The 27,612-nt window shown below is 47.4% G+C and overlaps 9 protein-coding genes across 9 annotated transcripts; 5 read left to right on the top strand and 4 right to left on the bottom strand.

Annotated features, from left to right (window-relative positions):
• Positions 1 to 706: 706 nt before the first annotated feature.
• On the top strand, positions 707 to 3,461 carry N7469_006375 (beta-glucosidase; the record flags this gene model as incomplete). The annotated part of the gene is made up of 7 exons (XM_056645293.1): positions 707 to 830; positions 883 to 965; positions 1,024 to 1,190; positions 1,248 to 1,381; positions 1,438 to 1,526; positions 1,597 to 2,012; positions 2,072 to 3,461. 7 exons carry the CDS (start codon positions 707 to 709, stop codon positions 3,459 to 3,461), a joined length of 2,403 nt encoding a protein of 800 aa, XP_056500531.1.
• Positions 3,462 to 3,623: 162 nt separating this feature from the next.
• Positions 3,624 to 4,136, bottom strand: N7469_006374 (MAPEG family protein; the record flags this gene model as incomplete). Its single annotated transcript, XM_056645292.1, has 1 exon — positions 3,624 to 4,136. One exon carries the CDS (start codon positions 4,134 to 4,136, stop codon positions 3,624 to 3,626), a length of 513 nt encoding a protein of 170 aa, XP_056500530.1.
• Positions 4,137 to 4,702: 566 nt separating this feature from the next.
• Positions 4,703 to 5,582, top strand: N7469_006373 (uncharacterized protein; the record flags this gene model as incomplete). Its single annotated transcript, XM_056645291.1, has 2 exons — positions 4,703 to 5,073; positions 5,141 to 5,582. The coding sequence occupies 2 exons, from the start codon at positions 4,703 to 4,705 to the stop codon at positions 5,580 to 5,582; spliced, it is 813 nt and encodes a 270-aa protein (XP_056500529.1).
• A 1,049-nt stretch (positions 5,583 to 6,631) lies between these two features.
• Positions 6,632 to 9,019, top strand: N7469_006372 (beta-glucosidase; the record flags this gene model as incomplete). The annotated part of the gene is made up of 4 exons (XM_056645290.1): positions 6,632 to 7,144; positions 7,204 to 7,920; positions 7,989 to 8,143; positions 8,206 to 9,019. The coding sequence occupies 4 exons, from the start codon at positions 6,632 to 6,634 to the stop codon at positions 9,017 to 9,019; spliced, it is 2,199 nt and encodes a 732-aa protein (XP_056500528.1).
• Positions 9,020 to 9,870: 851 nt separating this feature from the next.
• On the bottom strand, positions 9,871 to 12,531 carry N7469_006371 (PSP1 family protein; the record flags this gene model as incomplete). Its single annotated transcript, XM_056645289.1, has 3 exons — positions 9,871 to 10,393; positions 10,456 to 11,074; positions 11,139 to 12,531. 3 exons carry the CDS (start codon positions 12,529 to 12,531, stop codon positions 9,871 to 9,873), a joined length of 2,535 nt encoding a protein of 844 aa, XP_056500527.1.
• Positions 12,532 to 15,988: 3,457 nt separating this feature from the next.
• N7469_006370 (NifU family protein) lies at positions 15,989 to 17,094 on the bottom strand (the record flags this gene model as incomplete). Its single annotated transcript, XM_056645288.1, has 3 exons — positions 15,989 to 16,132; positions 16,204 to 16,740; positions 16,807 to 17,094. 3 exons carry the CDS (start codon positions 17,092 to 17,094, stop codon positions 15,989 to 15,991), a joined length of 969 nt encoding a protein of 322 aa, XP_056500526.1.
• A 306-nt stretch (positions 17,095 to 17,400) lies between these two features.
• N7469_006369 (Zn(II)2Cys6 transcription factor domain-containing protein) lies at positions 17,401 to 19,195 on the bottom strand (the record flags this gene model as incomplete). Its single annotated transcript, XM_056645287.1, has 4 exons — positions 17,401 to 18,279; positions 18,337 to 18,477; positions 18,532 to 19,086; positions 19,136 to 19,195. 4 exons carry the CDS (start codon positions 19,193 to 19,195, stop codon positions 17,401 to 17,403), a joined length of 1,635 nt encoding a protein of 544 aa, XP_056500525.1.
• Positions 19,196 to 19,808: 613 nt separating this feature from the next.
• On the top strand, positions 19,809 to 20,454 carry N7469_006368 (uncharacterized protein; the record flags this gene model as incomplete). The annotated part of the gene is made up of 3 exons (XM_056645286.1): positions 19,809 to 19,879; positions 19,949 to 20,220; positions 20,255 to 20,454. The coding sequence occupies 3 exons, from the start codon at positions 19,809 to 19,811 to the stop codon at positions 20,452 to 20,454; spliced, it is 543 nt and encodes a 180-aa protein (XP_056500524.1).
• Positions 20,455 to 23,045: 2,591 nt separating this feature from the next.
• N7469_006367 (putative Ras guanyl-nucleotide exchange factor RasGEF) lies at positions 23,046 to 27,460 on the top strand (the record flags this gene model as incomplete). Its single annotated transcript, XM_056645285.1, has 5 exons — positions 23,046 to 23,276; positions 23,389 to 23,713; positions 23,874 to 24,065; positions 24,411 to 26,369; positions 26,979 to 27,460. The coding sequence occupies 5 exons, from the start codon at positions 23,046 to 23,048 to the stop codon at positions 27,458 to 27,460; spliced, it is 3,189 nt and encodes a 1,062-aa protein (XP_056500523.1).
• Between the last annotated feature and the right edge of the window lie 152 nt (positions 27,461 to 27,612).

The raw sequence follows: 27,612 nt of genomic DNA, 5'->3' as shown, positions 1-27,612 counted from the left end.
CCCCACAAATACTCTCCGCATTTCACTAAAATGTAGATAGTATGCTGGAGTGTGTGCTCCCATTCATGCAGATGGAGATTGTCTGAACCGATGATTTTTCGTCCTCGGGCTTACCCCTGCGTTTGTTAGCTGCCTCCATATATCTGCAGCACGTTGGCTATGGACTCAACGAAAAGGAAACCAATAGCGACGAGATGCCTGAATCAAGACTAATAACTACTATTTATCTGAGAAAATGATTGGAGGAAGGTAATGGTAGTACCTCGGTACTTCTATCATATAATTTGGAGTTCTTCCGAAGTTTACCCAGTCGTCAAAGTCAAAATATAGACCAGAGAGGCTTCCTCTCCATTAAAGGGCAAGCCACCCCTCAAATACTACTGCCCAGAAAAAACCATATCAAAGAAGGGCTTAGCGTATATTACTATGCCGTTTGGTGCGGAGATGAGCCGGTGTGTTCGGCTACCCCGGACAACTTTGAAAGCTAACATGGAAGTTGTATTGCTGATCAATTTGCTTGGGGCTTGAACGGCCGGAGAATGGCATCATAAGTCAGTGACTGAGGGGTATGGTTGAGGGATTTTGAGTAGAATGGAAAATGTATATACAAGGCCTGTGTCCACCACTCTAGGGACTCGGAAGCTATTCGGTAATTTGAACAAACCATAGTTGAAGATACTGGTATTATCCAGCACAGACTACAACCATGTGGTCCGGAAAGCACATTGGGATTGCCTTGATAATCTCATCTCTGTATGGTATAGGTCATGCAGAGCAGAATATCACTGATACTCACTTCTATGGCCAGTCCGAGCCTGTCTATCCTTCCCGTATGTGTCCAACACCACTTCTTTTTTCTATAGACTAACTGACTGTCCATAGCAAATGCCACGGGGAAAGGTGATTGGGCTGACGCATACAAGAAGGCGGCTGCTATGGTTGCTCAAATGACATTGGAAGAAAAGGTTAGTCTACTACCGAATTTCATACTGATCGTCGAATAAAATGCTGATTAAAGGCAAGAATAACCTTACATACGGAATTTCCACTACGGAGAATGGATGCTCTGGAAATATTCAGGCCATTCCCAGACTAGGCTTTACTGGGATGTGTCTTCAAGATGCGGGCAATGGAGTTCGTTTTACCGATTTTGTCAATAGCTATCCCAGTGGCCTTCACGTCGGAGCAAGGTAAATACGGCATTAGACATCCCTACAGAGAAAGGCTAAGCTAACTCAACCTAACAGCTGGAATAAGAGTCTGGCACATGATCGTGCATGGCACATGGGTGGGGAGTATAAGAAGAAGGGCGTACAGGTTGCTCTGGGACCTGTTGTTGGGCCCTTAGGACGCGTCGTGACAGGTGGTAGAAATTGGGAAGGTTTGTCTTCAAAGAAAGAAATCCAGACAACCTGCATTTGACTAAAAGCTTGAAAGGACCGTCCAATGATCCATATTTGGCTGGTGTAATGGGTGCGGAAAGTGTACGGGGTCTCCAAGACCAAGGAGTGATCTCAAGTGTAAAGGTATGCCTTTGTATCAGCCCGAGGGAACGTGCATGATTGTTCAGAAAGGACCTAATACTTTATTATCTAGCATTTCATCGCGAATGAGCAAGAGCTTTACCGAAATCCGACCCTCGACGACCAAAACCGGACTATTGAATCAATTTCGAGCAACATTGACGATAAAACAATGCACGAGCTATATCTCTGGCCATTCCAAGATGCGCTCAAAGCAGGAGCGGCGAACATTATGTGCGCTTACAATCGTGTCAATAATTCATATGCGTGCCAAAATAGCAAGATCTTGAACGGGTTGCTCAAAACAGAGCTAGGGTTCGAGGGCTTTGTCGTCACTGACTGGAATGCTCAACACGCTGGTGTTGCTGCAGCCCTTGCAGGACTTGATATGGCCATGCCAGACGGCCAGTCATTCTGGGGTAATAACTTCACAGAAGCATTTACCAATGGTAGTGTACCGGAATCTCGTTTGGATGATATGGCGATAAGGTATGAAATTCTTCGACTAGTCGCTGCAATACCAATAAATGTCCCTAACATATCGGTAGGATCGTTGCTTCTTGGTATAAACTCGGCCAGGATGACTCGAGCTTTCCGAAGCCTGGAGTCGGGATGCCCTATAACCTCAGCAGGCCTCACGATATCGTGAACGCATTGACGAAGGATGCTAGGCCTGTCCTATTCGAAGGTGCTGTGGAAGGTCATGTTCTTGTCAAGAATGTGAACAACTCTCTTCCTTTAAAGTCACCAAAGTTAATATCAGTATTTGGATATGATGCTAAAGCTCCGCCTGCCTACATGACAAATGGACACTCCATTACTAGCAATCCCTGGGCAGTTGGCCTCGCGCCAACAACGCTCAACCTTGCAGAAGCCATAACTGCGTCTTTGTCCGATGAAATCTCCAAGCTCCAGGTTGCCTTCAATGGTACCTTAAGTGTCGGTGGCGGCTCTGGAGCAAGTGCAGGTCCTTACTTAAGTGCCCCTCTTGACGCTCTTCAACAACGAGCTTACGAAGATGGCTCTGTCGTAATGTGGGATACGACTACTGTACCCGGATCAACAGGTTTGATGGAGATATCTGATGCGTGCCTTGTCTTCATCAATGCATTTGCAACGGAGGGAATGGACCGTGGCGGAGCTTATGATGACTACTCAGATGATCTTGTCAATCGAGTCGCGAAAACATGTGCCAACACAATTGTCGTTATCCACAATGCTGGAACTCGTCTGGTGGACCAATTTGCCGACAACCCTAACGTGACGGCGATAGTTTTCGCCCATCTTCCTGGTCAGGATTCCGGCCGAGCTCTTGTATCACTTCTATATGGCGATGAAAATTTCAGCGGCAAGCTCCCTTACAGCGTGGCCAAGAATGAATCGGACTGGGAGAACTTCCATCACACCATTGCAGAATCTCCTTATAAGTATTTCCCACAGGATGATTTCGATGAAGGCGTTCTCATTGACTACCGTTACTTCGATGCGAAGAATATTAGTCTTCGATATGAATTCGGCTTTGGGCTTTCATATACTTCTTTCGAGTTCTCGCGTCTGGAGGTCTCTTCTGTTGAGAATGGAATTGCTGCATATCCCAGTGGAGCTATCGAGCAAGGCGGTGCTATTGATTTGTGGGATGTCATTGCCACAGTCAATGCCACGGTTCAAAACACCGGGGATCGAGTTGGCGCTGAAGTTGCTCAGCTTTATGTTGGTATTCCCAATGGTCCAGTGAACCAGCTTCGTGGGTTCGAAAAGGTCAAGATTCCGGCCGGAGGAGATGTTCAGGTCTCCTTCCCTCTAACTCGTCGCGATCTAAGCAGTTGGAATGTGGATTCTCAGAAGTGGGAGGTACAGAGTGGAAGCTACAATATCTTCGTGGGCTCTTCTAGTCGGAATCTTCCTCTGACAAGCACGTTGGAAATTGGCACTGAATAGAGAATACAAAGTGTTCACAGTGTGAAGTGAATATTTAGCCTCACACAAATGAAACATTCTCAAATACTACAATGCATATGATACTTAGCTAGACAGTCTCATCCATTCTGCATTCAATTAAGTTTTCCACTAAATTGTGGACTTACATGAACCAGTAAAAACCTACGAGAGAGCAAGATTTCTCCCAGCATTCCATAGCAGATAAAGACAGCTCAAATTCCCCCACCACCAAACCAGTCCGCGTACTTGACTCCAAGTTGGATGATCAATGAGGATGTAAACAGCCCCATACACAAGTCTCGCAAGTGTATAAGATAAGCCCGCAGCATTTATCTTCCTGGAAGATACACCCGCATGTGACGCGAACAGGATACTGGCAACAAGCAAAGTGAAGTTCTCAACGGAGTTGGCATGAGCCGATTCATTACGCTTGAGCATGTCAAGTTGCTTTCGCGTAAGCTTTCCATCTCGTACAGCGGCTTCGCCATATTTGGACAGATCCTCGCGCGGTGATGCCTGATGGTCGATGGAGTACCATTGCTTGAGAGTTCGTGAGGAGAGAATGCCGTAAGCGTATATGAAGTGGAATCCCACAAAGGCGGGACCATAATTGGGGATAGATGGATTGAGTGTGTCGGCAGCACGAAGGCCAAGAGATGTTAGAAGCGAGACCATGATGACGATGATAGCCTAGTGCAGCACTTGAGCTTCAAATTTGGATAGAAGGTCGAGATGTTTATGATATTAAATGGTGAACAGTCGGAGGTACCGGCTTTAAATGCATATGGCAGTTCAAATTTGGGGGCTGAAATAGCGCGTGACGTGAGATTGAATGCTTAGTAGAACTCGAAGGAGTTAGGGTATTTTCCAGGACTTGATTGTATCATCAAGGATGTTGATAGTTGAGAGAAAATAGTGCATTTTCAAGCATTCTCTTAGTGATGAATTGGCAAGGCATGCCTGAAGTCATGCTTGATCGGAGATATTTCTGGCCAGGAATAGATCAACAATTAAAGGTATGTAGTAGATCAATGTCTTCCGATAATTGAATTAAGTAGACGAGATCCCCCAACGAAGAAATTGTGCAATTCCGCCGTGATTATATTGTGATGGTGGAGTTATAAAAGGAAAAGTGGACCTGATCGACTCCGCCAAAGTCGAGCTTCTTCTTCTTCTTCTTCTTCTTCTTCTTCTGCTTCTTCTTCTTCACTTTTCACTTCCCTTCGCCTCAACCACCAAAAATGGTCAAACCTCTCACATTCAAGGGCGACAAGCCCAAAAAGCGCAAACAGCGTGATCCCGATACCGAAAAATCCAGCAAGACTCGCAAGACCGACAACCCCGAGCCGGAGAATAATGATCATCCCGAGGATCAAAGCTGGGTTTCCGCTGAGGCCGCAAGTGATATCGCAGGCCCGATTGTTTTTGTGCTTCCATCGGATGAACCCACTGCCATTGCAACCGATGCGAATGGGACGGTTTTTGCTAGCGTGCTGGAGAATCTAGTCGAAGGAGACCCCGCCACTGCGGAACCTCATGATGTGCGACAGGTTTGGGTTGCCACGCGTGTGGCTGGTACCGAGTCAATTAGCTTCAAAGGACATCATGGAAAGTATGTATCTTCTATCGGACTCTATCTATGATAAAATGAAATATCGGAAAACTGACCCAAATCCCAGATACTTGAGCTGCGACAGCCACGGTCTCTTCAGCGCAACAGCCTCCGCCGTTTCCCACTTCGAATCCTTCCTCGCCATCCCTTCTGTTGATATCCCCGGTACATTCGCTCTCCAGGTCCGGGGTGGAGACTCGGAGTCCTTCCTAGGTATTAAAGAGAGCGCAAAGGCTACTGGCGGTGTGGAAATTCGGGGCGACGCGACATCAGTATCATTTGAGACGACTGTGCGTATTCGCATGCAAGCGCGATTTAAGCCGCGTCTACGCGCAAATAAGGAGTCTAAGGCATACGAGAAGATCAGTCGAAAGGAATTGGAGGGCCTTGTGGGACGGAAATTAGAGGATGACGAAGTCAAGCGTTTGAGGAGGGCTAGGCGAGAGGGGAATTTCCATGAGGAAATGCTTGATGTTAAGGTCAAGGGCAAGCATGATAAATTTGCTTGAGAGAAGCTCTCCTCGCTATGCTCCATAACATGCCGAGCTGATGATTCTGCAAGAATCGCAAGCCCTTGACGGCTGGTCCGTCTTCTGGGCTTTCTACATCACCTCTCCGGGACACTGGGTTTGAAATAAGAGTCCCGGTTTCGACTCGTCTATTCGGATTTCCTAGTACATTCTTATACAAAGTCTCAGACTGCACGGTATCTGACTTTCAGAGCCGTTCTGTAGGTTGTTGAGCCCTGGATGAGAACTACCACCACCTCCTCCCCAGGCTATTTCCCTGGTGGGTGGAATATGCAGCTTGCGACTTACAAAAAAAAAAGGTCTCACGCATAAAGAAATTTAGATTATCTAATATATACATCAAGTGATGATCGGTAGGTTCATACTCTCATCTCTTATGTTATCAACTGTTGTTCCAATCTAGCGCAATGCAAGATACCATTCACAATAATGAACTGGAGACATGAATCTCAAATAGGCATATCCAAATCGTACCAGTCTATGAAACCCCGTAGTCTTGTTTTTTTCATACCAGTACACTAGTCCTAAAATCCCAACTTCCTTTGATCACAAGGTAATAAACTCGAATTAGCCTGAATCTTCATTTCCAAATCGGCTGTACATCGGACGTCTCCCCGCACTGTCAAGAAAAAGGTCACGTATTCCCTCGAATCATGCAAAGCCCTAGCTTGGCTCAAATGCGCCTAATCCATAAGTTCGCTCAAATCTGGCTTCTGCATACCACCGGTACTATCAGGGAATGTCACTATAGGTAGAATCACCCCCCTGTTGTGGCGTTTTCTCCATGCCAAGTAGGGTCTGCTCACATTTTGAGCTCATGAGGAACGGAAAAGAAGAGGAAATCCCCCCGGAATTTTAGCTGCAGCCCAGAGAATCCAAGATGAGGGGAATATTTGAGTAAAAATTAATTTACATTTGATTTGGGGGGGGGGGGTGTTGGGCTTGATTTAAAAGGGGGGGGGGGATAGAAGTTGGCGTATACATCTATAAGATACTTTTTCCCTCAAAATCATCGTCCGAGATTCAAAATGTACAAACTTCTTCCACTTGCGATTACTGCAGTCCCAGTCCTTGGAGTAGGGGCCTCTGGATGGGACGACGCATACACAAAAGCACAAACAGCTCTTCAAAAACTCAGTCAAAATGAAAAAGCCGGAATCGTAAGCGGCGTTACATGGGAGGGAGGTCCATGTGTGGGAAATACTTATGCCGCCAGCTCAATCAATTATCCATCTTTATGTCTACAGGACTCGCCATTGGGAATTCGATTCGCGAATCCAGTCACTGCTTTCCCGGCCGGTATCAATGTTGGCGCTACCTGGGATCGCGATTTATTGTATGCGCGGGGAGCGGCGATGGGTGCCGAGGCAAAGGGTCTTGGTGTTCATGTCCAGTTGGGACCTGTTTCTGGTCCTTTGGGGAAGAATCCTGATGGAGGGCGTAATTGGGAAGGCTTCTCGGTTGATCCGTATCTCAGTGGTGTTGGGATGGAAGAGACAATTCGTGGAATGCAGGACTCGGGTGTACAAGCATGCGCCAAAGTATGTATTTCATTTGCCTACTGCTTCAAGTAGCTCTGTATACTGACTGGTCAAATTAGCACTGGCTTGGTAATGAGCAGGAGGTTCATCGTGACACTATTAGTTCTAATATGGGTGATCGGGAGACTCACGAGTTATACGCGTGGCCATTTATGAACGCGGTTAGGGCTAATGTTGCATCCGTGATGTGCTCCTACAATAAGGTAAATGGTACCTGGGGCTGTGAGAGCGACGGGATCCTAAACGAGCTCTTGAAGAATGAGCTCGGCTTCCGTGGATACATCGTGAGTGACTGGAATGCACAACACACCGGGGTGCACAGTGCATTGGCTGGACTAGACATGACCATGCCTGGAAGTGATTTCAATACGCCTCGAGGAAGCATCTTTTGGGGATCAAATCTGGTCGAGGCTGTCTCAAACGGCTCTGTACCACAATCTCGTCTAGATGATATGGTTACTAGAGTACTAGCTGCTTGGTATCTCGTTGACCAAGATCAAGGATATCCAGAGGTTGCGTTCAGTTCTTGGAATGGAGGCAAAGCATCAGTTAATGTGACGGCGGATCACGCTTCTATCGCTCGCACAGTGGCTAGAGACTCCATTGTTCTATTGAAGAATGATGATCAAACACTACCTCTAAAAAGGCCCGGTAGCCTGGCTATTATCGGGCAAGACGCTATCGTCAACCCCAACGGAGCCAATGCATGCAATGATCGTGGCTGTAATACTGGCACGTTGGCAATGGGATGGGGAAGTGGAACAGCCGAGTTTCCTGTAAGTTTCTCCCAAAAGGAAATGCGCAGTGTCTGCAATGAGAACGAGAAGCTAATTAGCGACCACAGTATCTTGTCGGTCCTCTTGATGCAATCCAGAAGCAGGCAGCCCAAGATGGTACCACTATAATAACCAGCACGACAGACGATTCTACTGCTGCTGCAGAGGCCGCAAGGAAGGCCGAGACAGCAATTGTCTTCATCAACTCAGACGCAGGCGAAGGGTAAGCGCAATATCGCCCATCAAAACTGCCTCAATATACATTGAAACTAATGATCCCACCAGATACATCACCGTGGAAGGAAATCCAGGAGACCGCAACAATCTAGACCCATGGCACAACGGAAACGCCCTCGTACAAGCCGTTGCAGCCGCGAACAAGAATGTCATAGTCGTCGTACACAGTGTAGGACCCGTGATACTAGAAACAATTCTTGCCCAACCATCTGTGAAAGCAATCACCTGGGCCGGAATACCCGGTCAAGAAAGTGGGAATGCTCTTAATGATATCTTATTCGGCTCGACTTCGCCCAGCGCAAAGTTACCCTACACAATTGCCAAACAACGAAGTGACTACGGAGCTGGATGGGTGAATTCACAAAGTGATGATTTCACCGAGGGAATTTTCGTTGACTATCGTCATTTTGATAAGAATGGTCTAAGTCCCCGGTATGAGTTTGGATATGGGCTTTCTTATACGAATTTTACGTATAGTGCTTTGACTGTTAATGTCTTTGCAACTTCCGGACCTACAACCGGATCTATCGTACCCGGTGGGCCTGTGGAGCTTTTTGAAAGTGTGGGAACAGTTAAAGCTCAAATAGAAAATGCTGGGTTAGTGGCTGGCGCTGAGGTTGCGCAGCTTTATATCGGATTGCCTGATTCTGCACCGTCGAGTCCACCGAGACAGTTACGGGGATTTGAGAAAGTGAATCTTCAGCCCGGTAAGTCTGAATTGGTTACTTTTGAGTTATCTCGACGAGACCTCAGTTACTGGGATTCTACGATGCAGAAATGGGTTGTTCCAGCTGGGACTTTCCGGGTTTATGTTGGAGCTTCGAGTCGAGATATTCGCCAGCAAGGAACGTTTACTGTTTAAGTCTTTGCTAGTATCAAGGTAATTCCAAAGCTGGAATGAGAAATGAGGTATAATATTCAAGCAAATATCTTAAGGGCTAGTAATAGTATTTGTTCTTCTCATCTTCTGTCTTCTGAAACGCTAGCAACATAACACTAAATCGAATCAACAGAAAGAAATCCAGTATAAGACAGACACATTTCATTCTGTATGCCCGTTTCTTAACATAGTAAATTTTGACAAGATCAACTCATTCACGGAGAGAATCAAGTAACCCCGGGGTAACAAAAGAGTCATAAATGGACGGCGAGAGACATTTGAAGCGAGAATAGCAGATTGCCTGGTTAGAAAGGAAGGAAGCAAAAAGGAGAAAGGTTGGAAGGAAAATGAGATAAGGTGAAAGGATAAAGAGTCTTGAAATTATGAACACTAAAACCGGGCCAGATAGTTTCGAGTCTATTCGATAAAAAAGACAGTGTACCTGTAAAGATTGTGCGGGCTTAAGAAATATAAGCCCAGGGTATGGATTCTAGCTTGGGCAGGAGTAGTACATTGGAGCATGAGGGCAAGTGAGAAAAAAGAGAAACAGGAACCGGGGAATTCACGAAGGAAATAAAGGGAGAATAGAACTAATAGGGAAGTGCAGACGTTCAAAATAGGCTGGAAATAAACATTCTTTCGCAGGAAGACTATCACAGTGAATCAATACCGTGAAGTCCTGATTGAGAGATAGCCACAGGCCAGGTGGTCTAGAGTATTCTTTGTGTAAGGTCGAGGAGATCTGGAAGTTGAAGGAGAGTAAGAGGCGCAGAAGCGGATTGTACAGTAGATCGTGATTGAGGTAAATGTGTTGAAAGATAGGGTTGTGACTATCATGAATTGAGTGACAGCCCCTGGAATCGACTTGTCCACTCATTCTGCGCTGGGTGCAAACGAGCCGCGGGATTCCCAGGACCGCTCGCCGAGTAGTCAGGGAATGCTTGGTCCATGGGGCCAAAGCTAGTGGGAGAGTATGGAGCAAAGGGATCGCCTTGAGTCGTTTCAACCTGGCGGCCAGGCTGAGCGAAAGGCTGATACGAGTCGACGAAGGCAGTCCGAAGCGGACCCATTGGATTAGGCATACTGTCACGATTGGCGTCAAGCGGATCTCGCACAGCGTAGGCCCTACCGTCATGCTGTTGGCGTCGGTCTGGGTGCTGAAGATCTTGAGCATATAATGGATTGCTCATGCCGCCCGGCCCTTGAAGACCCCCAGACGGAGGTGTGACAAACGAGGCCGGGTTGATCGCAGACATCCAAATTCGGGTCTTGTAGATCTTGAATAAGTCGGTTACCAGCGAGTTAAAGTTGATATAGGAGTCAGCAAAGTAATAGAATGTGAGCTTCTTCCAGTCCCTATAGCAGAGTTAGCACTTGCTTTCAAATATGGTGGAGAAAGGAGTATATCGGTGACTTACATCTGAAACTCGGCATCAAGGATCTCCATGTTTAGTCGATGCTCGGCAACTTTCTGTTGGCATACTCTCTTGGCTTTGGCTTCGTTGCCTTCTTTATCGCGTAGTGTGAGGATTTCATGGTTTTGAGCGAGACGCTTAATAAGTTTGGGCTTAATGTCTGTAGCTGGCTCTTGTACGCCGTGAGCATGAGGGCCGATTCCGCCTGTAGCACTTCGGGCATTTAAGCCTGCACCACTGACATTGGAGCCCTCAAGTTGACCCTGTCGGGAAAACATCATGAGCCATTTGTAATGCTCTTCAGCGTACTGTTGCTTGAGCTCTCGAGCCTTCTGGAGAGACACATTGGCATGCTGAACAGTGCCGAGGTCGGTGCCTCGGTCAGCTTCAACGATAACGAGATCGCCTGATTTGACCTGGAGACCAGTGTCTTCCTGTATATAGAAAACATCGGCCCGATGACACTTGAAGGTGACAATATAGAGAAGCTGATTTTGGTGTGCATGAGATAACGCGGGTGGTTGTCGGCCATAGGCTCCCGACATGGCGTATTGGTTAAGTGCAGCTGGAAGCCCAGAGCTACCATCGCCGCGGAGAGTTTGCTCGCGAGAAAAGTAAGATTCTAATAGGTGACTCAAGGTTAGCTAAGATGTCGGTAGGAATTCGACGGAGCGCTGAATACTTACGAGGCTGCATAGATTGAGCTGAAAAGTCACCGGCATTTCCATATCCCTCATCTCGTTCGCCCAGGCCGGCCCGAGGAGTGGCAGTCGCGTGGGAATCAACCGAGCTAACGGAGGCGTGACGCATGGGGATATCAGCGAATGAGTGTCGGCGACTTTGCGGAATATCCGCCATGCTTCCAAAGCCTAGAGATGTCTGCCAATGAGCCTTGCGAACGTTATCAAGAGCGCGATTTTCCAAAGGAGAGGAGGCAAATGATGCGAATTGTTGTTCGAGATTGCCCGAATGTTCAGAATAACGTCGACCAGTGTTTCCACGGATAGCACCGTATCCGTGGATATCGCGCAGTTCGCCTACATCATCGGGTGCCACGTCTTCCTCAGGGACACCGCCGTGAATTCGGTGCGCCGCGTGAAGACCACTTTTAGTAGATGCTGAAGAGGAGGCGCGTTCACGATATCGGCCATCGAGTTGACCAGCGGCTGCGGCCTGGCGCAGTAGCGCATTTTCACGGGCAAGCTGTTCGATTGTTCTGGCTTGGCTCGCGGAGTAAGCAGTGTCCCCGTCCGAGCCTAGACTCTCATCCCCATCATCTTCATCCTCCCGAACACGTCCAAGCGTTGCAGGATCATGTCCTAACTCGCCAAGTACACTTGGTCGCGAAGCACGAGGTTGCCCAGAGGACATCTGACCCGGTCCACGAGAACGGCCACTGGGAGTTGGATAGGCACCGCCGACGCCAGATTTGCTCGCTGAGATGCCCAGAAATTCGGGGTCCATTTGCCCGACAGAGTAGGACTGCGAACGGTATGTTTTGGGAGTAGGATGTAGAGGGATCGAAAAGGGAATAGCTGATTCGCCTGAGATGGTGCGGGTAATGGGACTGAGCATTTCCTCGCTGAGAGAACTGCTCCCCGCGGCAGGGTTGGGCATGGTAGGGGAAGGTACAATCTCTGACAGGCGAGATGGAGGTTCCTTGCGAGATTCTGTATTCCAGATACCGGTCCCCCATGGGAATTGGCTACCTCCAGATTGATTCCAGTTGAAGGACCCACTGAGACCAGGACTAGTCGTTGAAGCCCATGGTGGTTGATCACCGGATGGGCTGACAGGGTTGGATGGAGCAGAGGAGAGAGGGCCACCAGGGAGCGAATGTTTTCTTTGTACCGAGATAGGAACCTCGTTCAACCATGATGTTCGACGGACAGGTTTCGTAGCTGGGGCAGTGATAGTTTGAGTCAAAGGGTTATGCTCATTATCATCGTCAGAAGACGCCAGAGCTTCTGAATCGGGCGTGGAACGGCGTACTCCAGGATGACCTTTCTCAAGCCGAGCAACATTCGTTGCAGGTACCGGGGGTGTACTGGAGGTCTGTTTGCTAGATGGCGCAGCCATGGTGCTGAATGGTAACACTGAAAATGGTGTCAGTGACTTTATTCTGGCTTGTATATTTGAAAAAGTAATCCTGGCTTGAATAGTTTCTCATTTCCGAGGTGCTATTTGCGGGGAGGATGATGGGTGTGGGGGGAAAGAGAAGTGCGGAGGGCAAGGTGGACCGGAGGGTTGCTAACCTGTGTTACCGTTGGGTAACGAGTAGTCAAACTGTACGGTATAGGAGGCAGTCAAATCGTTTGGAGATACGAGACAAAGCGCCAGTCTTTGATTCACGCGCTAGAAGAGGTTGGAGAAAGAAAGGCCAATCTCGATCGTTCGAAAACGTTGGTGGCTGAGTGGATGGGGTATGTGCTGCGCTGGGAAGAAGTAAAGAGTCAGCCCGCTGAAGTTGTAAAAAAAAAAATGAAGGGTAATGAGAGCGCTAAGAAAAGAAATTGTGAAAGAGAGCTTCAGAAACAAAAGACCCGAGACAAATGATATAGCAAAGAACAGAAGATAGAATAAAAAGTGTAGCAGGGGGCACGTGCAAGTGGCATGACTTGAGGCTCGTCGCGACAAAGCGGGGGGAAAGCTGGAGAGCTCCGACGCGCTCGTCACGGAACGAAGTCCAATCGCACCAGATGAGATCCGAGACAAATCACCACAGATCGGTTTGGTCGGGGATGATAAAAGGCAGAGGGGAGGGTCATGGACCGCAAATCGCAAGTTAGCGCGCGCAGGGAACAGCCAGTCTCACGGTCTCATCTCTCAGGGTGATCGCCATGCCCCAGTGCCCACTTGGTCGCGCCAAATGAAGGTAAAAACTGAAGGTCCGAAATCCCAAAAAAAAGTTGACAGGCAACGAAGCATTGGACTCACCAGGCAGAAATATCTAGGATCAGTCTATGCCTCAGTGAAGCCCACCAGACGCCTTGAAACGAAAAGAACAAGTCGCGGAGGATCAACGAGAGAAGCGGTAATCGTAATCGTAGCTGTACATGAATGCAAGAAAACGATGAGCGATTCGACGTGACATAGTATCGCAAAGGACGAGGGAGAAAGCCAGTGAGGAAGCGCTTCACGGGTTGGCGCAAGGTGATCGGCGCGGGCCGAAGAGGAAGATGGAGAGGGGGGGTGGGAAATAGACCAAAAGAGGTAAAAGAAAGGATATATGCTTACCACTCTAGAAAGATCAAAAAAAGAAAATGACAAAAAAAAAAGAGGCAGATGAGAAGAGAAAAAAAAGCGAGAATATCTAAGGAAAGCAAAAGCGCCGGTCTCGTGGGTCTCGTCAGAATCTCGACTGCTTCACAGACAAGGTTGTTCTGGTCACGGGGTTGCGACCGGAATCGAAAACGCGGAGTTGTTGGAAATAAAGTGAAGAAGAGTATGGGGGATATCAAATCTGGGGAGACGTTTCTTTTTTCTTTTTTCTTTTTCTGTTCTTTTTTTTATCTTTTCTGATTCTCTTTTTGGGGTGTACGATTCGAATTGAGAATCGCTCTTCACGTCAGTCAGTCACTGTTGCGAGTTGTCGGAGTTAATCCAAAGCCGCCACTGCGTAGCAAAGCGTTTGCGGAAGTGGACGAGCGAGTTGAGGAGAGAGAGAAGTGGGTAGCGTGACCACAGATGACGTTGTGGGGAACACCAAACCCTTCAAGGGCGGTACATGGCGATGGACTGAGAGGAGAGAAGAGAAGGGAAGAGAAGATGGATTGAAGGAGAGAAGAGAAGCGAGAAGCGAGAAGCGAAGAAGTGAATAGAAGAAGAGGAAAAGAGAAGAGAGAAGTAGTGAAGAAGAGAAGAAGAGAGAGGAAAAGAAGAGGGGAACGGATCTGGCAAGGTCGCCCCGAATTGATGTTCAGGGGACACGGACCAGATACTACATTAACTATGAGTTACTTGTATGTACTCTACGATGTACAGTACTAGTTTGTAACTATGTAAATGTTGGAGAGTTGGTACACTAATATCATACTAACTAGTATTGTATGATTGTATGATTGTATTGTCTACTACGGAGTAGAGAGCTAGTGGAATAATTTTTAGTTCTGATCTTCTTCCCAGAAGCCATGCAGCCCCTGTCAGCCCACAGTCCACTGCCCCTCGCACGGCCCACTTTCGGGTCGCACACCGCGGGGTATCAGTGAATACATAACATATATATCTAAATGAATAGAATATAGTGAATGTTGAGCTTGAGATGATATTATTCAACGATTTGTTGTATTGTATTCAAGGGAGCTGTGTAAGGGTTGACGATTATGAGTAATAGTATAGTAGTATGGCAAAGTCATAGTTATCAAGTGATACAATTACCCCGGAATGACATGTGGGGGATGGCCCAATGGGATCTCCAGGCCGATCCTGCTTTTGCGGGGAGAGCTTGGATGCATGTTAAAGAGTCCACTAGCTCTTGAGCATCATGGTACCGAGGTTTGCTCATTCTTATCATTCACCTGTAATTAGTAAAGAGTTTTTTGGATACTGACCATATGGTAGTAACTATCTTAAGTAACTATAGGTATACGTATAACTACTCAAAACTAGTTACATACTGTACATAGACGAATTAATGTATACATCAGACCACCATCGTGCCACAGATAGTAGTTATACCAGATAGGATTACTTATGCTAGATGGTTAGTATCTGGTGGACGGAAGACAAAGACACAAGATATCATCCACGGTCCAAAGTCAAATGATTCGCCTCTCCGAGCCTCCCGGCCTATCTCATCTCCCTCCACTCCTCTCCTAACTTGATTCATGACAAAAGGACCCGGACCTAGAAGACCATCGTCTGGTGGCTGAGAGTGGGCTCGGTGGACTCGGTGGAGACTAACAAGCGAATGCAGTGCCCCGCCACCCCGCTTGAACTCATACATCCATACATACAATCTATGGATGTATTGCAGACATGACCTAATACCGTATAGGCATACAAAGAAATCTAGCTTCATATCGATTTCACTGCTTGACATCATAGTCCAGAACAATCACAAGGCCCTGAGCAATATACCAGTGTACCAAGTGATATAACATGTTCATTTTATTGAGTACTGTAGCATTCAATAGGACTGTCAACTCAAACTTCACATGGCCCGAGCGAAGATCGCCTAGCCCGACGCCCCTCAACTTGCTGCAGCCCATCCCCGCAACCAACCCAGCCTTCTCATCCTCTCATCTTCAACTCCACACTCTAGACCATCCATGGATGGCAATTCTCCCCGAGATGGTCAAAAAAAATACTACCTTGACCGATTGACAGGAGTGTGATCTCTTAATATCATATACCAATAATAATTTTCACCTAACGATGAAATTTCTAACTACTAGTGATATAGTTCATCGCAAAACAAGTCAGATAACTCGCTAGATTAATGTACAATTTTGCTATCTACAAGACTCTCTATCTACCAGGTATCCCACGATCCCGCAGACGATCGTATTCCCATGCATCAACAATCAAATAGAATTTAAGGCGCACTGTCCAACGGGCTGCTAGCCGTTGCGGCGGCACCCTTTTGCTGTCGCAACTTCTCCTCAAACCGAGCAAATTCATGCATCGAGATCGCCTCCTCTTGATCCAGAACCTGCTCAACGCCTTGGACCTCCTCAATCTGCAAGATATCTCGAATCAGCAATCTGTACCGACAAGGAAAGGCCGGAGAAGGGAAGGGGGAAAACTCACATAATGCATCAGCATCGACTCAATACCATTCTTCAAGGTAACAGTGCTGGAATCGCAAGTTCGGCACGCACCGCGCAACTTAAGCTTAACAATACCATCCTCGAATCCACGGAGTTCAATATCACCACCGTCCTCCTGGATAGCGGGTCGAATGCGGGTTTCCAGAAGTTCCTTAATCATACTGACAACCTCATCATCATCCTCATTGTAAGAAAGCGAATCCTCCTCAAATTCCTGCGCACCGTCGGTACCGTCAGATTCAACAACCGACACAATCGTCTCGCCTGAGGTTACGGCCTGTGTGATGAGACTGAAGACTTCTGGCTTGATGTGCGCCCAGTTCACATCGCCAGACTTGGTGACGGTGATGAATTCCGGGCCGTAGAACACGGAAGTCACGCCCTCCACGTCGAGTAGCTTTGCGGCCAAGGGGGAGGGATGGGGTGGTGCGAGGGTTGAACGAGGGCTTAGGTATTCGAGGAAAGAAGAGGAGATTTCCTCTGGAATGACGCGGTGGTTTGGAATGAATTTAAGGGCCTGTTACAAGTTAGAATATGAGGAAGAGAGGCAAATGAAGGCTGCATTTGTCACAATTAAACTTACGTCGGGATTCGGTGTGTTTTCCGTCTGGATGAAGATAGTGCGCTTGCTAGTCGGGGAGAGCGCGTTGACACCACTTGATGCAACAGACTGCTGATGCGGTCGTACCGTTGGTCGTCGACGAGTCTCCGACGCCGTGAGAGTAGGCAGTCTAGCGGCGCTAGACACACTCCGAGACGGAGCGAATGCTGCCGGCCTCATGGTTCGGCCGCAGGCTTCAGAAACGGAACCCAGACGGGCGCCGAGTAGTACGCGGCGGAACATGGTGGTAGATGTTGAGCTCATTGACATATTTGATTTTAGTTTGTTCAGGGTATCTTGTCAAAAAAAGAAAAAGGTGTCTGTGTATGCCGAGGAAAAAGTTGAGGAAGCGCCGCATTTCGCTTCTGACGCAATTGCCCGGTCAGGTGACTGGTCACAGAGAGATGACAAATGCGCGGCTGCGACTGGCGAATATCGGATGAATCGGGCCGAGTGGATACTTGGATGACTTTGTACATTTACTATTGGCGAGGGAGTTCTGTATGCCTACAAGATGTATTGTATTTATGTATGGTTTATCTAAAATTCGGATTCTTCTATTCCCTTTTGAACCCTTTAATGTATATACGGAGGAGATTCGTATTCAATAGTACGATTCTCCGGAGATGGCGTCCGTTTCCCCGTAGCAGCCTCATATTTTGGCCAAAACAAATCTCTTAAGAAGGGGGCAATGCCAAATCCTAATTTCGGCAATTGCATAAAAACCATCTGACACCATCGATGCTTCTCGGTTGCCATAATGCTACGATAGAATTGCGTGGCCTGACTGAAAGGCGCGAGAAATATCTGTGCACCCAGAGCTTTATTATCTGGCTGCACCAGGAACTTTGCCGAACGACAGATGAGATTCGCATAGTGTTCCGCGACTTCGATCAGATCTTCTGGAATATCTGCGGTCCATGTCGCATTTTTGCGATCGGCCTTGCTGGATAATGGGACATCCCAAAGGGTGAAGGATAGACTGCTTCGGGAGTGGCCAAGGAAGATGAGCAGTTGGTCGAGGACGGGGTAGAGAAGGATGAAGATTGTCCAGTATAGCAGATGTGACTCTGCACATGCTAGAGAAGGGTATTCAATTGCATCGACGAAGATATCATAAGCAATAGAATCATCCAGCTCACTCCAAAACGAGGATTGTTTTGTAGAACACCATGGTGCCTCAAGTTTTTCTTGCATTTTACAAAAGCCGACGTCAAGTTCATCTCTAAATGCAAGACAGTCACAGAGTAGCAGCTCTCCGGTGTCTTTATCTGTTTGTCGATTTGGATTGCCAGTTTGGATCAATTGGTCAGTTCGCTCCATAAGTATAGAGCACTCAACTAAAAGGTCAAGGATATCATCAATCGGCTGGTGCCAGGGACTTCCTGAGGCCTGTTTTTGCCAGAAAGGGCTATATCTATGAACCGACTTGCGCATTCCGATAGCATCACAGACCTGAATCGGGGTTAGACAACAATTGGACCCTTTGTTCACGAAGTGATCAAGACGTACCGTGACGAATTTTAACTGACGGCAAAAAAGATGCTCAAGCAAACTTGGAGAGTTGCTGCTCTCATACTGTGCTAAGATAGCATTACTCCCTTGAACATGGGCCAGCCACGCTTTGAATCCAAGTGGCGAGGAATTGATCAACTGTTATCACTGTCAATATATTGCAAACGATTGGATCAGTAAGTGTATACGAACCTCATACAGTTGGAAAATAACAGTAGCGAATAGCTCATCTTGACCACATTTAAGTCGGCTTCCAATCCGATTCTGCACTATTTTAATAGCCTCTCCATATAGGCCTGTACTGTAAGAGAGTAGCCTTAGATCACTATTTCGTTTCGCGAGGAATGCCGAGCTCAAAGCTGTCACAGCCTTGTCAAGAACCGGGCTATTCCCCACGAAAGTAGGAAACATATCTTGAAGGTAATTTCCCGCATAAGCATTTCCATATTGAGCCGTGGAACCGGGCGCGAATACATCAATGAAGCTCGCTACGAACTGAGCTCGAATCGAAGATCTGTTGTCGAATTGAGAGAAGGTACATGATACAGAGTCAGATGTAGACGAGTCAGATCTATCTTCTCTTGTCTTTGTATCCTTCTCAAGCTTTGAGTTTCTAGGCCGATGAACCGCGGTTGCCATGCTACTCTTCCCATGAGAATTATGAACAAAGACATGGTTCCTCTGATAGCCCTCGCATATATGGCTATTCTTCAAGCAACGTATGCATTCAGGCTTGGTCTCATCGCACTGTGAAAATTAGAATATCGTATAGCTTCGATTGGAAAATAGGAATTACCTTGACTTTCCGTCGTCGACACGTATTGCAGCCTTTTGATTTATATGGAGGTCCACCCATGTTCTATGTACTGGAGCTAAGCGGGACCCCTGGCTGTCTTAGCTGCATAGGGTGGTTTCCACCTCGCTTCTTGGCACATCAAGCTGTAAATGAAGCGAGAAAAAAAAGTTCTCGAGCAACAAAAGATGTGCTACTAGAGGGATGTATCATAATCTGGGAAGCGAGCGTAGGAGTGGAGCATATAGAATACATAGTGCCTAGGGAATCGATTTTCGGATGGTCGAGCTTCACGTGATTCTCGCCGGTCGACCTAACGACATGGTACGTGGTTGAATACATACATCCACGATGTAAATCAATCATTTCGTCTACTGTTCAGTGTTCTCCTGTTAGTTCGATCTCTAGATAATTATGTAGTAAATTATCTTAGATTTCTGATATACCAGGGTTCTTCTAATAGAAGAAAGTCACGTGCACGACTTGGGAAATCGCGATCGGTGGAGTATCCGCCTGAGGCAGAATCCAACTATTTTTTTTATCGTTGCGGGTCCGGAAGCTTGGGAGCTTTACAAAAGAAGCATTTTGCATTTCTCTCTCCAGCGAGCCGATCAAGTTTCTTTCTGAATAATGAAGAGCTGGTATCAACTGATAGCCTCCTGAGTTGTCGAGCAAAATGCCCGGTTCATGTGAAGTGTGTTCTTCGGAACCATCCAAGTATCGTTGTCCGACCTGCGCGTTGATGAGGTATGTGGAATATATTCGTACACCCTGTGACCCTAAACAGCTGCTGACCTGGTTTGCTTTCTGTTAAAGCTGCTCTCTTGCATGCACACAATCCCATAAGATTTACTGTGCCCCTAAGCCACAGGCTACCAATGAAGCGCATGAATCATCTACGCCAAACAACGCCGAACAACCCTTAGCAAACGGGGTTTCTCAAAACGAACAAATAACTGCTACTGAATCCAAGAATGATAAATCAACACCTGGTTCAATTGCAACCTCACCAGAAGTGACAGAACTCTTCCGACGATATCCCAAACTCCGCAACCAACTGCACGACATATACAAGTCCACACTCGAAGGTGAATGGGTGGAGTGGTATACGCCTCCATCCAGGGGTCGTTTCAATGGTAGAGGGGGGGCGAGCACCAACTCGTCGCAGTCGTGGGCCATGGACTTCTGAGAAAGGCTTCAACCGTGGCATGGGCCGAGTGAAAAAGTTCCGACAGGATTATGAGGAGGGATATGAGACTGGAGTTGCTGCAGAGGCCTTTGTACAATTTTTGAACTTGGTCAATCATAGCCAGTCGGAATAAGGGCATAGCGGACCAGTTAAGGGGTTTGAATTTGTCATTTGAGCATATGGTATGGCGTTTGGTTGATTCGGCAGGTCATTGCGGGACAATGAATAGGGTACAGCATACAGATACGCATGGAAGTAATGGATTAATAGCGAGCAAAGTTACCAATTATGATCTTCATTTGTATTTTTGAGTAGAGTCGAAATTGTAGATTGCGAGAGAGAGAGAGAGAGAGAGAGAAAGAGAGTCTTGAGTTGCATCAATTTTTGGCAAGTAGTTATGAATGTCCTATAGTAGCTGAGTTTGGCGCAGGGCTGAGTTTGAGATGAAACAGGTGGAGCAAACACTGAAAAAAGAATGGGAACGATCAAACGTTTGACGATGAAACTGATCGAGATCATCGCGATCGAAATAGATACCGGGCTTCGTTTCAGAAAATCGGAGTTTCACGAAGTTGCATACTCAAGCCTCACTCAACGAGAGATAGATGAGTTGATGTGTTGTTTAACGCGAAGACGACAACATTCCTTTTGCTCCCTACGAATTCTATTTCGTAAATGGTAAGAATGCCCCATTTTCGGGCTTCACTAGTTCGAACAGAATGACTCGAAAAGATTCGTATTAGTTACTCTAGTATTGAGGAACTGACCAGTCTCTAGAATCTGACACGAGTAGACTACTAGTTTGGTTTAACAATAATGTCTCAAAGGGGAATCTTGTCAATGCAGTCTCTGATTTGTTTTGATTTGATAATTCTTCACATGAGGGAATATTAGCGTGACAGTATTTGGTGGCAGATTGGGAGGCTGAGACGTCGCCTCAAGATCCACTCAATTAATGTCTGAGAAAGAAACATGCATCATCTTCCGCCTAACTCTTTACAGTTTACAGTAATTGCATGGCATGTTACTTACATGGACCAGTGGATTCACTGGGTGGATATGTATCACGCGGGACAATTTGGGATAGTGGCTCGCAATGGTTCACTCCAAGAGAGTGAACTTCACCATCGACCCTTCTAAGGCGATGTCCAATCGAGGCACTGAGAGGTGGATGCGTGGTGGGATTGGTCGATTGACAGCTTCTACAATACTAACAGAGCTGCAGGAGCTGGCATTACCGCGGGGGAGACAAGACCTCTCAGACCCAGCACGAGCATCGCATAAACACAGCATGAACGCACCCCGGAGCCTTCGAATAATATCAGCCCAGAATCATATACAGAGTACGGAGTACGCATGCTGTATCTGAAAGATGGGTATGTCATGCTGTGTGGATGTGGTCCATGATACGACACATACATGAATCGGACTGGTCGAGTTTCCAGACCGTGCGAGTCAATTTGGTATAGTCGATCCCTTGATCCCGTTTTTATTCTCATCTTGAGCCCCGCGAACCAAAAAAAGAAAAAAAAAAAGGTCCAGACAGATCCGTCCCCCCTTAAACCCCTCCCCTTTCATCGACTCCATCGGTGCACCCACTGGGAGACCCGAGGCCTCGGTTGCGTAGTACTTGCCCGGGACCCAAATACATTTAGCATAGCACCGCGGAGTGTATATCAGGGCTGATTTTGTTTTCGGGATTGACCTGACTGATCCACCTGCCTAGTCGGATAAGATTCGGAAGTGGTACTGGACCCAGTATACAGCTCTGCAGCCATACAGCCATACAGCCGTAGTGGAATGCAGTTCTTCGCGGGGGGGGGGTCGAGGTGGCAAGGGGATCTCTAGCCGCAGAAGTGCCAGGTGTCAGGATTTGTATGTATAATTGTGGAATAGGGTGAGGAAAAGCAAAAGGAACAAATAAGAATAAACGAAAATACGAAAATACGAAAAAAAAAAAATCCAAAAGGTAGCCCCATCTCAGCTCAGCTTGTTCAGGAATCTCCACGAATAGCGATGGGTGTTTGTGAGATCTTGTAAAGCACTTAACTACAGTACTCCATACAGGTGTAGGTGAACTCCCAATGAAAAGTCGCGAGTTCAACCAAAATCAAAAAAAAAAAAAGCGCAGACTTTCAAGAGCCCGGAAGCTGAAGCTAGGATTCCGCTGTGATCTATCTTTTTCTTCTTTCTCAATTTTAAATTTATTTTATTATTATTTAGACTTCTCATTTTTATCTCATTTTTTCTCTACAGGAATATTCTGTTTCAATTTAAAGAGTATCGTTTTCTCCCTTCTTTGTGACAGCGCGGGTTCCCACTTCCCACGGTTTTGTTTCCACGGTTCATCCTCCGTCTTTGCCTCATTTTTATCTCCGAAGGACCGCAACAACTCTTCTCCCTCCCCTCCCCTCGTCAATTCCCCAGATTCGACCCTCATTCTCCATCTCAACCACTTCGTGTATAACGAGCTTGCCCTGGTTAACCTGTGGTAGACATTTGCTGGGGATTATTTGCTCTATTCTTGTTTCTTTTGCGACCGAACTCTTTTTTTTTTGGGGGGAAATGCTTCAAGTCTCCTGGAAATGATGGATATGCTACTTTTATGGCTACCCGCTCCAATGCAATAACCGAATAACGAAATACGCCTCCCCCGATCTCACCCTTCACAACCCAATCCACCTCTTCCACGCCAAGTCGTTCAGACTTATCCTACAGCCTTCCATGTCCTCACAAGCTCGCCGAGAGCGAGCCTTGAGTGACCGAATACCTCCGCAGCGACCCGGGATGGGCAGTCGAACGTCCTCGGCTCCTGCAGGTGGATTATACAAATTAGATCCAAGCCGCAGGTCAGCCCCGAATGTCGGAAATCCCCTCATGGAAGAGGATGAAGCATCTCCAGGCGAGAGCAACAATATGTCGAAGCGGTCTCACTCTCGGCAACCCGGAGACGAGGTGCGTGGAGTTTTGTGTTTTGTCCCAGATTCAATTTCGTGCAGCAACCCATCTACATATGCAATTGCGATCATTTGATTACTAACTTGAGAAATGGTTTCTTGTCCTGCAGGGATCTGTCAAATCTAGTCCTCCAGAAGTGACTATCGCCGTAGTTGGCGAGGATAATGCGGGCAAAACGAGTTTTATAAAATGTGCCTTGGATATGAAGGTTACCCCGTCGTCCTTGTCCACAAAGAAGAAGATGTCATTGGATGGTTCGGTTTATATGGTTCGTTTGCTCGAGGTTGATCTACGGCAAGTTTTTGTCGATGAGAATAATGTGATTGTTTGGCCGCAATTAGAGAAAGATTCGGCACCTCCAATGATCGATGGTGTCTTGCTGCTTCATGATGCTACTCGATCCGCTAGTTTTGATGATTCTAGAGAACTCATCGGTATGTTGTGAAGCATAGTCTCCCTTTTGAACTGATCTCTCTCTCTTTCTCTCTCTCTCATCATGCAGAACAATTCCCTGTGTTGCTTTGTGCTCTGACCCTATCTTTTGGACTTTTTGTTTTCATTAATATTGTGTCTGTCTGACCTCAGTTGAATCAGATGCCCTTGATGCACCACCCACCTCTCTACCTCTCTACCTAGTGGCCTGCAAATGTGATTTGCAACCCGAAGACAGTCAACTGGCCATGGTTCATGAGCGACACGAGATCTACCGAACCTCGCCCGAGTCATCCCGATCGCAACAGATGTGCATTGCTTTAGTCTTACGAGACGTGATCTCACATCGAAGAGGTGAGCATGACCCCATGATGTCCTCCTTTCCTTCCAATCCCTTGTACTTTGGGCACAATGGGAGACGGGCAGCAGCACCAGCAGCCCCAAAAAAGAAGGGGATTGTCAGCCATGAACCCCTGCCTTGTACCCTGCTGGGTCCAAAGTGGGTCACGGCACTACTAGCATTTCGCTACCTTTTTTGCCCCTTCTGTCAGAGCCCACCGATCGACAGAGGAGCCCCAAACGAGTGAATGCGAAAAGGAAAGAAAGGAGAGGAGAGAAAGTCAAGGGCCCTTCGAATACTAAATTCGTGGCGTTCCACTGACTTCTGAACCAATTGCTAACCGGCTCTTATTCGCCCAGACCTTGCCGCTTCGTCTGACCGTAATCCTAATCCTTCTGCTTCCCCCGCCCCGCCGCGGACGACAACCAAGTCCTTCCAACCTACTCCACCCCACGGCCAGTACAATCACGCTCGTACCAATTCATCCACTCCCACCGCTGTCTTGACTGGAGCCGCTGGCGGCTCAATATCGTCGGTCTCCGATCGAGTCGATGGGAACGGCGGTCACCGTTTACCCAGCGACCCGACAACCCCTTCCAATCTGGCGCAACAGCATGCTTCCAGTTTTTCGCGAAATGCCAGGAGTAATTCACAACCGGTGCGACCGCTCACCCCGCCATCTGGCGCGCGATTGAACCCGCGTCGACCATCCGCACAGGGAGACATCTCCCCTCCAAAGGAAAATCATCATCAACGCACTCCATCTGCCTGGACCCAGAGTGGGGGTCCTGACGCCTTCAATAGCTTTCTGAACATGGAGGACGAAATCGATAATGGGCAGACTATGCCCCCAGATAATGTTGTGCGTCCAAAGCCCAGCAGTGAGAGCAATTCGAGTGCGGATTCTGGGTTTAGCTTTGACGAGCTTGTCGACCGTCTTGTCGCAGAGCCCATGTCTAAAAACGACTCCAAATTCGTGTCTATCTTCTTGTGTCTTTATCGCAAGTTCGCTTCGCCGGGAGTACTTCTCAGTGCCTTGATCACGAGGTTTGAGAAGAACGAAGCCAATAATACTGATCAGCTTGCCCGCATGGCAGACCAGCTGCGACTGCTTAACGTGATTTCACTTTGGGCCTCCGATTATGCCGGCGATTTTGCCCACCCAAAAACACGCAAACGCATCAATGACTTCGTGGCTAATCTCGAAAAGAGCCATTTTTACATGTTTGCAGCAAAAGAGATTAGCTCTTTCTTGGATACCAATGCTGAAGATGATGATATGGGTTGGGTATTCAGCGACGGAGATGGTGACGATTCCGGTCTTACGGAGACATTCTTGGATAACTCGGGACGGAGCTCGCCAGCCCCGTTCCAGACGGGCACGTATGATGACGATGAACACGACGAGGAGGAAGAAGACCCCATCTACAGCATGAGTAACTTGGATCTCAGTGATGGCCCACACGACTCTACATCACGCCTCTCAGGAACACTATCTATCTCCTCTAATAACGACAAACCCTCCTCGACGGCAAACCAATCATTCTCACTCTTGACCGTGGAAGCTTCCCAGAAGGAAGCCCTTCGGCTCGAACTCAGTTCTCGAACCATACTCACAAAAATTCAGTGGCGATATTTTATGGAGACGCCGGACGAAGATTTTGCGCGAGAGTTGACCCGTATTGATTGGATCATGTATAACTCATTTGGCCCACGAGATCTGGTGCGCCATGTCAGCATATCTGGTGTCGACAAGGACAAGGTAAAGAGCCTGCAGAACGTCAATCGGATGATTCGACAGTTCAACCACCTTGCGTTCTTCGTCGCAAGTATGATCCTTCTTCGTGACAAACCCAAGCACAGAGCGAGATGCTTGGAGAAATTCATGACGATTGCGGTTAAGCTACGCCGCCAAAACAACTATAATTCTCTGGGTGCACTCATTGCCGGAATTAATGGAACTCCAGTCCATCGTCTGGTACAAACGCGGGAATTGATCCCAATACAAAGTCAGAAGGACTTTATGCGCCTGGTCATCTTGATGGGTACGCAACGAAGCTACTTTGCCTATCGTCTGGCATGGGACAACTCCTTTACGGAACGCATTCCTTTCCTCCCCCTGCACCGCCGTGACTTGGTTTCCGCGGAAGAAGGCAATAAAACCTTTGTTGGAGAAAACAAGTCGCGAATTAACTGGAAGAAATTCGAGGTTATGGGGGAAGTTGTCCTTGGTATCCAACGAAGCCAAAAGATGCCCCATCCTCAGGCTCAGAAGTTCGACGATATCGAACGCATGATTCTTGACGCAAAGCTGTCAGGTGACGAAGAGGTAAGCATTGATCATCATATCATATCTTTATATAGACACCTTCTGACCAAGATAGGCCCTGTATGCTCGCAGTCTTCAAGTTGAGCCGTCCACTGGCAGCGAGCCTAATCGAAAGAAATTTGGCTGGCTACGCGCATAATGAAGGTCTCCGTGATCCTTTCATAAGGGGATACCCTCCATACATCTTGCTAAACCATGTCTATCAAACCTTGATCTTTTGTCCGCCATACCCCCTTGTCATGTTGAAACGCTTGCTATGATTGATAACTATTCTTTGATTTGCTTCACCATGCCTCGAAGCTAGTTCCACATCATGGATGATGTGATGCTTTGAATCACGAAGTTTAAAATGTCTCCCTACGAATTTTGTACATAGGAGTGCGTTGATGGGTGCTGAAGTCGATTGTCGAGACACAGAATAATCATACCCAGTATATATGGACTATAAGTTCAAACTTGAATTATACTCTTGTAAATCAAAACTTTAGTCAAGAAAAAAAAAAAAACCTTTCTCGATTGTTGCAGTCCGAACACCGTAGCTATAAGTGTTCAAAAGTTGTATGATACCGGTCACGTGCTCCGTCTCCTACAATGGAAGACCTCAACTCACGAACCACCACCACTCGACCATCAAACAAATCACCCATCAAAATGGCCCAACAACTCACAAACCAAGCGCGAAGCACCTACCGCGCCCTCCTCCGCGAACTCCCCAAACGCTCAAAAACAACCCCCTCTCCAATCCACGCCCGCCTCCAATCCCTCTTCCGCTCCGAGCCGCAAACCGCCTCAACAACCAACACATCCTCACCCTCCTCCTCAATAGCAGGAACCAGCAGTGGCTCGGACGCGATTCCATTCTCTACACCGGGCACAAACGAGGAGCTCTCTCTTCGTCTACAGGAGGCGGAACAATTGGCGCAGTATGCTCGGGCTCAACGGACTTATTCTGCCCTGTTGGAACGATATAATCCCGGCATGAACTTGGATGAGGAGGAGCGGATTCGTCTTACTGCACGACGGGTTGGAATGGATTTGCCGGAGCTTTATGAGGGGGAGGATGGGAAGAAATCTGAATAAGCTTTGCTAAGCTTTTTACGGTACTTGGAGATGGGGAATTATGGATGGAAGTTCATCCAGGGATGAGATGAGATCTGAGGGATATCATGCGAGGATTACGGGATAGAATGAAGATGGTCAATCTGCAGGAAAAGAGGGTGTGGATACCCTGG

The sequence above is a fragment of the Penicillium citrinum genome (genome assembly GCF_028827155.1).
Source record: "Penicillium citrinum strain IBT 23319 chromosome Unknown utg000005l:1.0-1900146.0:1.0-1900348.0, whole genome shotgun sequence".
In the NCBI taxonomy this organism is placed as follows: Eukaryota; Fungi; Ascomycota; class Eurotiomycetes; order Eurotiales; family Aspergillaceae; genus Penicillium; species Penicillium citrinum.
Note: the sequence above shows the minus strand (reverse complement) of the source record. Positions and strands in the feature narration are given on the sequence as shown.